The 15975-nt window shown below is 37.6% G+C and overlaps 2 protein-coding genes across 7 annotated transcripts in view; one reads left to right on the forward strand and one right to left on the reverse strand.

Moving 5' to 3' along the window:
• Positions 1-6319, reverse strand: part of IWS1 (interacts with SUPT6H, CTD assembly factor 1) — a 41405-nt gene extending 35086 nt beyond the window's left edge. For 3 of the 6 annotated variants that reach the window (XR_004955988.1, XM_036237997.1, XM_036237996.1), the window contains exons 1-2: positions 6028-6288; positions 3898-4016 (exon numbers count right to left, since the gene is read on the reverse strand). Coding sequence is in view for 5 of the 6 variants with exons in the window: in XM_036237997.1 (XP_036093890.1) it covers positions 3898-4016; positions 6028-6061 (153 nt within the window). In the remaining variant the exon portion in view is untranslated. Of the gene's footprint in view, positions 1-3897; positions 4017-6027 lie in introns of all 6 variants that reach the window. The other 3 variants (XM_036237994.1, XM_036237993.1, XM_036237995.1) reach the window with 3 other exon arrangements.
• Positions 6289-15975, forward strand: part of MYO7B (myosin VIIB) — a 122975-nt gene continuing 113288 nt past the window's right edge. Inside the window, exon 1 of the mRNA XM_036237990.1 lies at positions 6289-6396. The gene's annotated coding sequence lies outside the window, so the exon portion shown is untranslated. The remainder of the gene's footprint in view (positions 6397-15975) is intronic.

Consider the following 15975-nt stretch of genomic DNA (forward strand, 5'->3'; position numbering starts at 1 on the left):
AAATATATGCCCACACAAAAAATTCTACATAAATGTTTACAGGAACATTACTGATAACAGCCAAAAGGTAGAAACAACTTAAATGTCCATCAACTGACAAATGGATAAAGAAAATGTGGTATATGCACATAATGTAATATTATTTACCATAAAACAATGTGATATACGCTACATGACCAACCTTGCAAACATTAAGTGAAAGAAGCCAGTCACAAAAAACCATATATTAAATAATTCCATTCATATAAAATATCCAAAACATGGAGGGATGGGTAGGAAGAGGAGGGGAAAATAAAAAACTAATAGCTAAAGGATTTCTTTTTAATTGATATAAATATTCTCAATTGACTATGGTGATGGGTGCACTACTATGAATATATTAAAGACTACTGAATTACAGACTTTAAATGGATGAACTAAATGAGTATGTAAACACATCTCAATAAAGCTATTAAAAAAGAGACAGGTCATATTTTCAAAGATCAAAGCAAAAATATCTATAACAAAATTAAAATTTAAAAAATAGGATAAGTATTACTGATTTTTCCCTTTGCCTTGGGCTGCAATATGGACCAGCACAGCATTCTTACTGATCTCAACTTTAAGATTTTAATATTTTGTTCATATTTTTGCATTAATTTTGAGTTTCACTATATCTGATTTTGTGCAAAATTTAAAAAAAAAAAAGAAAAAAAAGAGGCCAACTGTGCAAGAACAGAGATGCTATTAGACATAGCCATCAGGCCAGCCTATCAATGACAGAAAGACAGAACTTCCTAGACAGAATGATTTAGAGCCTCCATATTATGTTTTATCTACAATAAACTCATTTTCTTAAAGCTTGCTCTGTCATGTCAGAATTTATAGACATGTACAATTATTTAAAGAAAAAATAATTTTTAAGTAACTATAGTGCCTTTGTTAAAAGTAGTTTAAAAATTACAGGTCTCCAAAATGTTATCAGCATTTCTTATACTGATCACTATCTTAATGACTGTGTGTGTGTGTACATGTTCACTGTAGGTATTCCTTAGAGATTTAAACAAACGCATGTGGAGTGAAATGAATTTTAAAAAGGAAAACTAGCTTAATCTCTAAAATGCAGATGGAAAAAACTTTTTATTCAGTCTCATTATTCGGAAAATCATGTTATAAGTACAAACTTATGGTAGGCAAAACTATGGGTCCCCTAAAGATGCCCGTGTCCTTGGAATGGGTGGCTATTACTTAACATGCAGAAGAGACTGTGCAGATATAATTAAGGATCTTGATGTAGGGAGATTATCCTTAATTATCTGAGTAGTAGGCCCAATACAATTACAAGGGTCCTTACAGGAGGGAGGCAGGAGGGCCAGAGGAAGAAACCGAGATATGACAACAGAAGCAGAGGGTGGAAAAAGAGATTTGAAGATGCTATACCGCTGGCTTCAAAGATGGAGAAAGGAACCACAGCCACAAAATGCAAGTGGCCTGTAGAAGTGGAGAAGACAAGCAAACAGATTCTTCCCCAGAGAAAGAACACAAGTCTGGAGAAATTTTGATTTTTAACTCAGTGAGACCCAATCTGGACTTCTGACCTTCAGAACTGTAAGATAAATCTTTGTTGTTTTCAGCCACTGAATGTGTCAAGTTCTTAAGGAAGCAATAGGAAGCTAATACACATCTTTTAGGTTTGTGGCTTGTAATCTGCACTGCTCCATTTAATAAATTGTACTCTTTTAACATCACATTAGCTTCTAAAAAAACAATCCAAAAATTTTCCTCAGAAGCCATTTGAAACAGGTGAAAGAGCATTAACAAAAACTCAACATTTAAAAAGGGTACGACTGGCACTCTCAAACTACTACTAGTTTCGGCAAATTAGGATACCCTTCTGGAGAGGACTATCTATGAAAAGCCTTAAAATATCTTAGCCTCTTTATTCTGGTTAATTCTCTTGGTAGATTTCTAAGCAAGCAAAAAATGAGGACAAACGTTTATGTATAAAAATGTTCACGGCAGCTCCATTTATAATAGCTGAACAGTCCAAATGTCAAAAATTAGAAAACTGTTAAATAAGTAACAGTGCAGCCATATTATGAATTATGCAACCATTAAAAATTATGCTTAGTGCGAATCTTTAATAACATGGGGCAATACTTAAGGTATAATCCTGAGATGAAATTATGTAGATATAAAATATACATAGAAACACCTCAAGTAACTTAAAATGCACACATACATTATATACAAGGAAGACTAAAAATGTAGGAAAATATCAAAAAGTTAAGTTATTTCTGTGATAGTATGGTGATTTTAATTTTCTTTATAATTTTTAATAATTTCCCAATTTCAACTGGCATTTTTATTTAGAATCCATTTCATTACAGACAAGGAGTTGAAAGTGCTAAAAGGTAAAAGCTTGTATTACGTTTATAACTGAATCATGAGACCATGAGCCAAGTTCCTGATGCTGTTTTATAAAGTAGAAACTTAAGATATACCATATACATACTAAATATACCATAGCAAGGTTCACACTATTAAGTCATTTCCACCTATCAAGTACTATATTAATCAGAATTTAGTCTGAATGTTTAAGAGTGTACAAAAATCCACATGACATCAAAATAACGAAATGGTTAGACTTTCTCCCAGTCCATTTAGCTCTCTAATCACACCTGCCCTTTATTCACGCCACTCTAGCCACAGTAGCTCCTAGGTGTTCCTTAAAGACAGCAAGCACATTCCCACCTTAGGGTCTTTGCCTGGAATTTTTTCCCCCTACACAGCCATATAGCTATTCCTTCACCTTCCTTCATGCCTTGATACAAGTATCACTTTCTTAATAAGGCCTACTATATTTCCCTACTTGATACCAAAATCTGCCCTTCATCCTGATATCCTTCACTCCGTTCTTTCTCCCTTCTTCATCCATAGCATTTATCATTTTCAATGAAACTATACAATTTTTTTTAAAAAAGTATATTTTTAATGTCCTTATCCTCCTACTGGAAAATAAATCCAAAAAGTAAAGATATTGGTGGTGGGACCTCATTTAGTCATTGAGCCTGACATAGCAGGAGATCAATAAATATTTGCTTTGATATATGAATATACTAATGAAATGTCAAAGGATAGAGTCAATAATACAACTCTAACAACTATATCTACTACTTAAAAATTGGACAACTTCCTGTGCATGTGTAATTGAGCAAAATACATGGCATATCAAGTTCTTAAAAGAAAACCTGGCCGCCTTTATTATTCCTATTTCAGTTTGTGTTTACCTAAAACTCATACTGACTTATTGAAGTGTCTCAATATTATTTTAACATTGTACAATCAACACTACATAACCAAGAAAACAAATTAGTTTTAAAAATGTTATGTATAATATGTTGAATGTTGTACACAAGATCCAATACTACTCTTTATTACTAAGCAAAAATAGCTTTCTAAATTACAAGTGCTTTGTTAATTATGTACATTGGAACAGTTCAGAAAGCCATATTCTGATATAATTTTTGACAGTTGATAACCTTCATAACTTTTGATTTTAATTGGTGTATCTTCAGTTTGCAAATGCTCACTGCCCCGGTAAGACATCCTTTTGGGGATGGGGAAGCAATCAAATATCAAAGGTCTGGCCCATTTTCTGAATCAATAAGTAGTTAGAAACTACATAATATCTAAAATGGGACCAAATCAGAACTTACTTCCCTATAATTTCATAAGTAACCAGACCATCCCTATCTGTTTATTTTTAAAGCAGTTCTCTATAAATTTAAAATCCTTTACTCACAGTGCTTGAAGCCTAAACCCTGTCTGTGACAGGGTGTCTACAACTCTTTAAATAAAACAGGTCTCATAGAATGCAAGGGAAAAGCCTCCCCAAAGATGTTGTTTAGCCAATACCTCTGAATGACGTTCTACACTTCCAGTGTCTGATCCAGAGTGCTGCTCATTTACATCATCCTCAACGTCTGACCCTGAATCCCGTTCATCCTGTACTGGGGTAGCGCCACCATCATCTGCTTAAAAATAAAACAAAAACCCACTTAAGGTGTAAGATGGAGGACATCTACAGCTGAAACGAACACAATGAATCAAGGATAATGTAAGAGCAAAGGTTACCACTGATGAAGCATGACTAATGATGCTAATGTTATAAACAAGAAACCAGTATAATACTCACATAAATATCAATAATCATAACATGTATTGTGACATATATGGCAGCAAAAATACACCATAAAGTGTGAAGCTTAAGAAATATCACTAAGGACCAAATCGACAACATCTAGTGTGCTCTGCAACTATTACAACTTTCTTAAAAACTTAGTCTATTTTCTCCACAGCACTTACTTACCGCCTTCTAATGTAGTATGTGACTTATATCAAGTTATTTTGTTTAATGTGGTTCCTTCCTCAATTGAATAAAAGTGTCAAAAGAGCAAGAATTTTGGTTCACTGCTGATCCCTCGAGCCCAGAACACTGCCTGGTCCGTGGCGTACAGTATTTGTTTATGAATGAAAAGCACAAGGAACTCCTGTTCAGAAGTAGTGTAATTTCCTTAAAGTAAAACATAAACTATACTATTATGAAATGGTAAAAATGAATTTCTACATCACTTTAACCAATACCTTAAAAATATAAAGTATTAAGAGGAATTTAGAGCTGTTTGAGGATATGGGAAGACTTGGTTAGAAATTCAATAAAAATCAAAAAAAAATTGTTAATAAAACTATCAACTACAGGAAAACTAAAAAGCTGCATAAGAGTGGCATCACTATCATACTAAAGAGTTAGTCTACTCAGCTAAAGAGTAAAGAATATACAGCCATAATTTAAAAAGTAATTTTGAAATTTAACAATTATATTGCAACAATGAGAGTATGGGGGGGGGAAGAGGGCTTTAAGAAGCTAAAGTCCTATCAAAGCATAAAAGGAATCATCACGGAATGCCTAAAAATGATGCAACAAGAGAGCATAAATTAGGAATAGGGAGATAAATATATATTAAAAGAAAGTTAAGAACTACTATTTTCCCATGTCTTTTAAGCACTTAATCTTTAAACATGAATTATACATAATTGTTTATTTAAGAAATAATTTTAAAACACAAATGAACTGAAAAACTACTGTGAAAACACCAGGAAAATATTTTAAGCAAAACAGCAGTGCATGCTTAAAAAAGCGTTTTTAGTTGTAACTATTCCGTCACATATCTAAGAATCGAAGTGAACTTAAAACAGAAAAGAGATTAACGTTTACAGTACTTCTGATAGATACCGATTTGGACTAGGACCCAAAGGGAAAGCAAACGTAACGTTTTCTCTTCCCGCCCGCCTCCCCGCCCCTAGGTCCTGCCTTAATTCATTTCTATTTCTGGGGCCTAGCACAGCGTTAACAGAGTGGGGCCCAGTAAGTGTTTACTGAATAAACAGGTAAGAAAGGAGGCCAAACTTCAATGAGAAGAGGAAAGATCTCAAGGTGAAGGAAAGGAATAAAAATTACCAGTAAGTGCCATTGGTACATGCCTTATACTAAAATAATTATACAATCTGAATAAGGGTCCTAGTTTTCTTGGCTAGGAAACGAGTGTTACGAGACTAAACTAGCCCTAACTCGGAATAAAATGTCTAGGTAGGATCTCGCACTCTAGTTCCCACCCCCACCGAACAGTTCCCTTGGATTCTCGAAAAACACTCTCAACTCCTGAAAAAGACCCCGTAACAGGAGAGACCTTCCCTAGGGCTTTGCACGTAAACGCTAAACACAATAAAGTGGCTTCCCAATTTTATCAAAAACCTTTGCCGATTCAGAAGACGGCTTTCCCTCGGGAACCCCCTCCCCAAGGTTCTAAGATCGCGGCCCGCAGCCGGCTAGAGAGCTCTCGCGCTCCGATTCAGAGTCTAGATCAGGCCCAGTCCGGGAGGGGCCTTGCCCCGGGGCCTCACTTCCCTTCCCCAGAGAGGGTGCGAGGCCAGCACCGCCAGGTAACCGCCCCGCCACCCTGCTCACAGACCCGGCCCCTGCCCCACCTGACTGGTCGCCGCGGTAATATTCTGAGTCCATGCCAGGCGGGCTCTCGGCGGGGAGTGTCCCTGCGCCGCGCCGCCCCCGTCACCTCCTTCCCCGCGGTGCGACCCCGATGGCGCGGCCCGGTGCTCAAAAGCTCCCGCCTGTCTGGAGGGTGAGGAGAGTAGGACAACAGCAGCTGTAAACGCGAACACTTCGACCTAGAAGCCCAGACAGAAGACGCCGTACCCAGGAGGCGGGCAAGCGTGCGCGTCGGCAATCGTCTTCCCAGAAGCACCTCTGGGGCCAAAATGGCGCCTGCCCACCGCCCTCAGAGGAACGCAGCGCGCAGGCGCCGTCACCTATCAACCCGCCAATGAGAAGACACATCGGTAAGGAAGCATGACCTGTCCGGAAAGGAGACCCCTGGGAAAGCAGCCAAAGCTCCGCCCTTAGTTCCGTACGTTCTTTGGAGTGCGGTGTTCTGTTCCCCTTAGAGACGATGTTACTTTATTGCTTCTTTGTTCGTGCCTTGTTTGAAGAACTTATAAATTACTTTCCTAAAAATGAAGACCCGCTAAAATTACACTTTCCATCATTCCGCCAATTAATGATCGTTCCATAGATGTAGCGAGGCTCTAGATTCCCGCCCTTAGTGTGGGAGAAGTGGCGCGTTGCTCTCTGGTACTTGCAGTTGAAAGCCTAGAAAGGTATGCGAAGCTTTACCGGTGTGACCAAAAAGGCCTCCTCTTAAGGCATTTGTCTTTCTATCTTGTTTTAAACAACTTAATTTACATTTTAAGAAGCCTTTTAATCAATAATAGGAAGTACAGGTTTTTGCTTCCAGAAAGTTCCCCTGATAAAGGAGAGTGACATTGTTGAACATTACTTGAGCCCTATGCTCCGGAGAAGGGAATGGTTAAGAAACCTCCTGATTTGTCAGTGTTCCGGGGAATGCCCACTGAAGAACAACCCTTCTTCCGATGACTTAGATAAAACTCACTCTCCACTCTTTTTCACGACTCACATAAGACTGCAGATGACCCTTTTGTTTCCCCGCGTCAAGGTCAGACAAAGACTCAGCTCCCTTTTTCCTAAGGGCAGACTAAGACTCCCTCCAACTTCCTATTCTTTGTATCGTGAATGATTAGCTGAGATTAGAACTCTGTTCCCCTGAAACTAGCTAGACATGGAGATAAAGATTCCAGTTCACCTGATTGAAACTTCTGATTACCAATCAATTCCAACTATAAAACACCGCATCTTCCCCCCTATGAAAGTCTAAAGCAAAACCACCCTGCCTAGACGCTCTGATCTTCATATCTAGGGTGCTCTCTCTATTGCAATACCTTGAATAAAATCCATTTCCTTACTTGTTCATTTTTGTCTTAAACAAAGAGGAGAATGTTTTTGCCTTTTGATTGGAGGAGGGTTTGTGGAAGTATAAGTAAAGATTCTCCAGGAGGCGCAGACTTGCTGAAATGGGGCCTTTTGTTAGTTGGTGAGGGATATATCTTAAACTGGATTTCCAGGCATGCCTAGCCTGCTTTAAAGCCTCATTTGGTGCCCCACCTCGGAGTTGAGAAGAAATGTGGATTCTTCGATGCTAGCTGGCTATGTTATAAATTCTGAGTGCCCTTAGTCACGACACATCCCATCTTTGATAATCCTTGAACCCCTTGTTAGCCAGTCAGAATACGCTGTCAGAATACAGTTCTAGATTCCAGAAAAAGCCATGGGAAGAGAAAGGAGAGAGGGGGTGGTTTCTTTCTGGGAATACTCATTTTCTTGTAAGAGAGTTCATGGGCATTCCTTCCCCTGTATTGTGGAAACTGCTTTGAAGTCCAAGTCTGCCCCTTCAGCTGTGGGAATGACATCTTCTCAGGCTGTTGTGAGAATCAGAAGAGCAATGAATTAACAGGATCTGGAACCAAAGGTACACAATTTAAATATTTACTTCCCTCCATTCGATACAAGAGGCCCTAGGATCTAAGCTCTCTTCTAAAGAGAGTGAGTAAGATCGTGCTGTATAAATATGGCAAGATGAGTAGGGCAGAAGTCCAGTAAGAGGTTAAGTGAAAGGGAACCCAGGGCACATCCTGCCGATGAAGATCTTAGAATCTCACCAGAGGTACAAGACCAAGGGCCATGCAAGCGATTGGGATACATACTGCAATTACGAGAGGATAAATTAGTGAATTTTAACATAAAGATTCTAACTGTCCTGGTGGTTTAGAGAATGGAGAGATAGAAGCAGACTGAACACACAGCAATGTGCTGAGCCCCAGAAGACTGCAAATAAGTTTTTGTACAAAGGAAGCCAACAATTTAGTGAGACAGGTCACACCTTTTGACGTAAACATGGAGTTTTAGTTAAAGCAATGTGCTTGTCAATGCAAACACAGCTCCAGAGCTTTTCCCCAAAGTCCCCTTTTCACCAGTTGGCTGTTCCTCAGGGCCCTAATAGAGAAATGCTGGAGCAGCACAGATGTGCTTTTCTGAGTATTGGCTGCCTTGCACTTTGAGGACTGCCATCTCGCCAATCTCCATGGTTCTCTTCAGCCCCATCACAGTTGGTCTATGCTGGTGGTGGTGGTGATAGAGGCACACAGAAGCAAGGCTGCTTTTCCCAACAAGGATGCTGAAGCCAGAGATGAGGGAAGGGAGAGGTGAGCTTGCAGCAGTCTAGTACTCTCTTTCCCTTCACTTATACCACAGAGACATTGTTTTCTTAAGTGAAAGCAAGATTTATTTGGCCCTTCTTTTGAGACACTGTAACTTGCTGAACATGCTGGGGAATGAGAGGTCACATAATAAAAGAAACAGCCTGGCACTGGCAGAGCTGCAGACCAGGAGTCAAGAGCCCTGGGTTCTGAGCCAAATTCTAGGCTTATTATGCTTGGTAAGCTAGAACAAGCTACCAGCCTTCTAAGAGTTTCATTTTCACCATGTGTCAAATGAGGAAATTGAATTAGAAGATTTCAAGGCCCCTTCAATTTCATTATTCTATGCAAGAAAAACCAGGTCTCTTAAGTCTGACTGTCCTTCTTGTTCTTTAGCCACTAGGGAGCTCTGCTAGTGAAGAAATAAATGAAATAAGCACTTTTTTTTTTTTTTGCTTTTTTTTAACATTGAAATTTTTTTGTCTTTATTGAAATAGACAATTAGTTGCTTGTATTTACATTGTACAGTTTAATGTTTTTTTACTTATAGTTGGCATACAATAATATACCAGTTTCAGTTGAATAGAATAGTGATCTGAGATTCACATAACTCGCCAAGTGACTACTCCACTAAATCTAGTATCCCTCTTCCCCTTACATATTTATTACAACGTTATTAACCATCTTTACCATGCTATACTCTACATCTCCATGTCTATTCTACAACTATTCATTTGTACCTCTTAATCCCTTTACCCTTTTTCACTGTCCCCTCCATGCCCCTCCCATCTAGTAGCCCTCAATATATTCTTTGTATCTATGAGTTTATTTTCACTTTTGTTGTTGTTGTTTATTCTGCTCTTTAGATTCCACATGTACGTGAAATCATGTGATATTTGTCTTTCTCTATCTGACCCATTTCATTTAGTGTAATACCCTTAACTGTTTTCCATTTGAGGTATTTGTTGATAGGACTGTAGTTGTTATTCTTTATTCTTGTCTTTGGTATATGTTTTTCCTTCTTAAAGAAGTCTCTCCAACATTTCCTGTAATATGGCTTGGTGATGATAAATTCCTTTCACTTATTTTTGTCTGGGAAGCTCTTTATCTGTCCTTCGACTCTAAGTGATAGCTTTGCTGGATAAAGTATTCTTGGTTGTAGGTCCTGGGTTTTCATCACATCAAATATTTTGTGCCAAGCCCTTCTGTTCTGCATAGTTTCTTTTAAGAAATCAGCTGCCAGTCTTATGGGCACTCCCTTGTAGGTAACTAACTACTTTTCTTTTGCTGCTTTTAATATTCTCTCTTTGTATATAAACTTTGGCATTTTAATTATGATGTGTCTTGGTGTGGGCCTCTTTGGGTTCCTGGTTTTTGGGATTCTCTGAGCTTACTAGGGTTTTATGTCTATTTCCTTCACAAGTTAGAGAAGTTTTCCATTATTATTTCTTCAAATATATATTCAACTTCTTGTTCTCCCTCTTCAGCTATCCTTATGACATGGATATTTTTATCTTTAATAGTGTCCCATAGGCTTCTTAAATTATTAATATAGTCTTGGCTTCTTTTTTCTTGCCATTCTGATTGAATGTCCTTGGCTTTCCCATTTTCTATATCAATGGTTTGATCCTCTTCTTTATTCACTTTGTTTATTCCATATAATATACTTCTCATCTCATATAATGTGTTTTTCACTTCTGACTGGTTCCCTTTTATAATTTCCATTCTGTTTTTATGTTTTTTTAACTCTTTGTTGAAGTTCTCATTGAATCCATAAGTTCATTGAGCATATTTATAACCAGTGTTTTGAACTCTGCATCTGTTAGATTGCTTGACTCCATTATTTCTTGATCTCTGTTCTGTTCTCTCATATGGTTTCTGCTTCTTTGTCTTCCCATTTTGGCTGCCTATCTGTGTCTGTTTCTATGTACTAAGCAAAGCTTCTAAGTCTCCTGGTCTTATTAGCATGGCTTTGCATAATAGGTGTCCAGTGCCACAGTCCTGAGAGGGGTTCAGCTGCAGGCCATATTTAGCCCAAGCCTCCGCCCTTCTGGGACCACCTGTTAAGATTCAGCGAGCAATCCACAGATACTGTGTTTATAGTTGCCTCAAAAGGCCTCGCCAGAAACTGCAATTAGCTGCCACCAGTGTAAGTCTAGGCACTGCTCAGCAAGGCACATTTGACTCACTGAGGATACACCTGCGTGCGGCTTGGATGGGGCCACGAGTTGGGGGCGGTGGAGTTTCAGGGAATCCTCTGGGCAGAGCAACCTCTGTTATCCAGTTCGATGATGTCTCAAATATGGCAATGCTGCGTCCAAGCACTGGGATAGGGGAGGGCTCAACGGAGGAACAATGGATACCACCTGAACTTCTGTACAGAGTGAGTCTCACCTCAGCCCTCACTGGGACAACTCAATGTCCTCTCTTAAGTCCCTGCATGGCCAAACTAGCACTGGTGCTCAGAGCAAGCAGGTACGTCACTGAAAAAGTCCACGCACAGACGCAGCCCCTGTCCCACTCAGCCACTCAGGATCGGGCAGCCTCACATCCTTGCCCGGTCCTACCTTCTTCCATTTGTGTTTCAGGATTCTCGAACAGAGGGATGAGACACCAAGGCTAGAACCAGGAAGGAGCATTTATTGATGCCAGCACCAGCTCAGCAGATTCTTATCCAAAGGCTGAGCCCCAGTTATAACATAATGGTCAGTTTTATACAATCTTGTACTATAGATAGTACAAGATATACTATAGATATTCATATAAGGAAAGAGAACATAAGGAGAACGTTGATTGGCTGCCAAACTGTAAGGAAACCTGCTTAATAGGTTAAGCAGGTTGTCAGTCAGAGAGCCCTGGGAAGGGGGCGTGCAGTCAGGAACTAACTTGTTTGAGCAGGAAATGGTCAGGCAGAGTCAGGCTGCTATAGTTGCAGGGTGATTTCTTAGATTTTTCTCTAGTTGTATGGCTTGTTCATCTAGATCCAAGGCGATTTTTCCTTGCTGTTTGCTCCTTGTTCCTGTCACAACTTTGATTTGGTCACCTGAGGGATGAATAGAGGCTCTATCATCTACAACACTTTTTTTTTTTCTGTTTAAACAAGTACATTTTAAGCCTGCTTCTCTGGCTGTGCACATTCTCATACATCCCAGCCTGACAACTCACTAGGACTCATGCAAAATTTGTAATACTGAAAACTGGGACTCACTTGAAAGCCCATTAACAGTGTATGATGAATCACTAAGCATAAATATCATGGCACAGCACACAGCCACTAATACAACTGAAGTGGATATTTAGCTCTCAAATGGAAGGATGTCCAGAATATGTTAAATGAAAAAAGTCATAGAGTACTATAAATGGTATAACTTTAGTTGTGTGAACACCCTAAACGGTGAACAGAAACCCAATCTAAAGATTCCTTAGTAAGTATAAAGAGAAAAGGACTTTTGAAAAGCCATAGAAAATTGTGACAAATTTGACTACATAAAAATAAAAACTTTCAAAAGTGTGCATGGCAAAAATACTACACTATTAGCAAAATCAAAACATAAATGAACTGGAAATTTAAAAAATTATTTTTTGACCAAAGGCTGATATTCCTAATGAATATAGAGACCTTAGAAGCCAATAAGACTAATAACTCAATTAAAAAGTGGGCAAAAGATATGACAATATAGAAAAGAAACTATTAATGGCTCTAAGATACATGAAATTATATTCAACCTAAAATAAGATGAAAAATTAAAATCATATTGAAATACTATTTTTCACTTCTCAGATTGCAAAAATCTGGTAACATCACATTGGTGAGGTCTTGGAAAGAGATCCTCTCATAAGGTGATGGTGGCAGTATATTGGTACAGCCCTCTACAGAAAGCAATTTGGAAGTATTTATAAAAATTACAAATGCATATGCCTTTTGGCCCAGGAACTTCACATCAGAAAATATATTCTACAAATATACTTCACCATGTATAAAATTATTCATCGCATCACTATGTCCAAAATTTTGGAAATAACCTAAATGTCCAAATAGGGATTATCACAAAATTATGATACATCTGTACAATGCAATGTTATATAGCCATAAAAAGAATGAAGAAACTTCCTTATGTATTGATATAAAAAGATTTCTAAGTTAGATTCAGTGAAAAATGAAAAATGCAGAACAGTGTTAGAGTATGCCATCTTTTGTGAAAAGGAAAGGATAAAATATTTCTTGTTGTTTATATTTTTATTTTATTATATATTTTAAAATTTTGAAAATTGTATATGAAAGAAAATATTGGTTGCTGGGGAAAAGGGAGGATGGGGAAGAGGGTGGAAGTAAGCCTTTACTTTTTGTGTAACATAATTCTCTTGCTCCATATGATAACTTCTATTTGATTCTATTTAATTTTTTCATGGCATGTCAGATAAACTTCACAGCCCATTAATAGGTTACAGCCTATAATTTGAAAGCTGAAAGTGCCAGTCTTCGGTTGCCAATGGTGTGGAAGCTACTTGGGCCAATTTGCCATGATCAGGACCAATCTCCAGGCCTGACGATCGGGAAGAGATGTGTTTTTGGACTCCAGTCTTGCCTTGTATAGAAACCATAGATGTGTGCACTGCCTTGAGCAAAGCCCTACTTCAATGCATAACTTCGTGTGTGCATCTGAATAATTATTGTTTAAAAAAGAGTTCTTCATTTTTGTTTTAGTTTGCTTTTGTTTTGGTTTGGCTTGATGAGCTCCACATCACTGGAAGTGAGCAAGCAGAGAATACTAGTGTATCATAAAGGATTCAGCTTTGGGACCATGGTTTGACCAAGTTACCTTCACAGTTCTTATTTTTTAAACTATTTTTTATGTATATCTAACATAAAACTTGCTATTTTAGCAATTTTTAAGTGTCCAATTCAATGACATTACATTCACAAGGTTATGCAACTATCACCACTATTTATTTCCAAAATTTTTAATCACCCCACACAGAAACTCTGTACCCATTAAACAGTAACTACCCATTTTTCCTTCCCCACAGTCCCTGGTTACTTATAATCTACTTTCTTTCTCAATGAATTTACCTATCTAGATATTCCATTTAAGTGGAATGATAAACTATTTGTCCTTTTGTAACTAGTTTATTTCACTCAGCATATTTTCAAGGTTTGTCCATGCATCAATACCTCTTTCTTTTTTTTATGGATAAGTAATAATTCATTGTATGTTATATCACTTGTTTATCCATTCTTCTGTAATGGATGCTTGAATAATTTCCACCTTTTGGCTACTGTGAATAATGCTGTTATGATAGCAAAATTGCAAGATACAAAATTAACACACAAAAATTAGTTTTATTTCTATAGACCATTAATGAATGATCTAAAAAGAAACTTAAGAAAGCAACTCTACTTATAATAGCATAAAAAAGAATAAAATACTTAGGAATAAGTTTAACCAAGGAAGTGTAAGACTTGTGCACTGAAAACCACAAAACATTGCTAAAAGCAATTAAAGCACATAGAAATAAATGTAGAGATATCTCATGTTTATGGAGTGGAACACTTAATATTATTAACGTGATAATTCTACCCAAAATGATCTATAGATTCAGTGCAATCTCTATCAAAATCCCAATGACTTTTTTTTGCAGAAATGAAAAAACTCGTTGTGAAATTCATATAGAATTTCAAGGGACTCCCAAAGAGCCAAAACAATATTGAATTAGAACAAAGTTGGAGGACTCACACTCTGATTTCAAATTTTACTATAAAACTACATTAATCAAAACAGTATGGCATTGGTGTAAGGATAGACATAGGCCAATCAAATAGGAGTGAGAGTCCAGAAAATAAACCCTCACATCTATGATCAACTGATTTTTGAGAGGAGTACCAAGACCATTCAATGGGTAAAGAACAATTCTTTCAACAAATGGTGCCAGAAGACTGGATATCCACACAAACAAAATAAAGTTGGACCCTTTATCTTACACCAGATTATAAAAATTAACTCAAAATTGATCAATGACCTAAATGTAAGAGCTAAAACTATAAAACTTTAGAAGAGAACATAGAAGCAAATTTATATAACCTTGGATTTAGTGACAGTTTCTTAAATATAATAGCAAAGCATAGGCAACAAAAAGAAAAATGAAGTAGACTTTATTAAAACCCAAAACATCTCCTGCAACGGAATGAAACTAGACTATTGTCTATCACTGCACACCAAAATTAACTCAAAATGGATTAAGAGCCTGAATATAAGACCTGAAACAATAAATATATAGAAGAAAACATAGGAACAAAACTCAAGGACCTTGAACTTAAAGAGAATTTTATGAATTTGACCTCAAAGGCAAAGGAAGAAAAAACTAAAATAAATGAACGGGACTATATCAAACTAAAAAACTCCTGCTCAGCAAAAGAAACCATCAACAAGGTAAAGGGACAATCATTTGAGTGGGAAAATATATTTGCAAGCAATGCCTCCAAAAAGGGCCTAATATTCAAAATACACAAAGAACTCATATGACTCAGTAACAACAAAAAAACCACAAATGATTCAATCAAAAATGGGCAGAAGACCTGAACAGACACTTCTCCCTAGAGGACATACAAATGCCCTATAAATATATGAAAAGATTCTCAACATTGCTAGCTATAAGGGAAATGCAAATCAAAACCACATGAGATACCATCTCACACCTGTTAGAATAGCTATAATCAACAAGACAAGTAATAACAAATGCTGGAGAGGATACAGAGAAAAAGGAACCCTCACACACTGTTTGTGAGACTGCAAATTGGTACAGCCACTATAGAAAACAGTATGGATGTTCCTCAAAAAACTAAAAATTGATCTACCATATTATCCAGCCATCCCTCTACTGGGTATTTACCTCAAAGACTTGAAAGCCCATGTCTGAAAAGATATTTGCATGCCGATGTTCATAGCAGCATTATTCACGGTGGCCGGGACATGGAAGCAACCGAAGTGTCCTATGATAGATGACTGGATAAAGAAGCTGTGGTATATATATTAAATGAAATATTACTTAGCCATAAGAAGAGATAAAATACTGCCATTTGTAACAATATCGATGAACCTCGAGATAATCGTGCAAAGCGAAATAAGCCAGACAGAAAAAGTTGAAAATCACATGATATCACTTATATGTGGGATATAAACCTAAAAGCACAAATATACAGGACAAACAGAGACTCAGGGACATGGACAATAGACTAGTGATTACCAGAGGGTAGGGAGGAGGGGGGAAGACAGAGGTAGATGGGGTAAGGGGGGTAAAATATGTGGTAAC

The sequence above is a fragment of the Rousettus aegyptiacus genome, unplaced genomic scaffold, assembly GCF_014176215.1.
Source record: "Rousettus aegyptiacus isolate mRouAeg1 unplaced genomic scaffold, mRouAeg1.p scaffold_m13_p_2, whole genome shotgun sequence".
NCBI classification, from domain to species: Eukaryota; Metazoa; Chordata; class Mammalia; order Chiroptera; family Pteropodidae; genus Rousettus; species Rousettus aegyptiacus.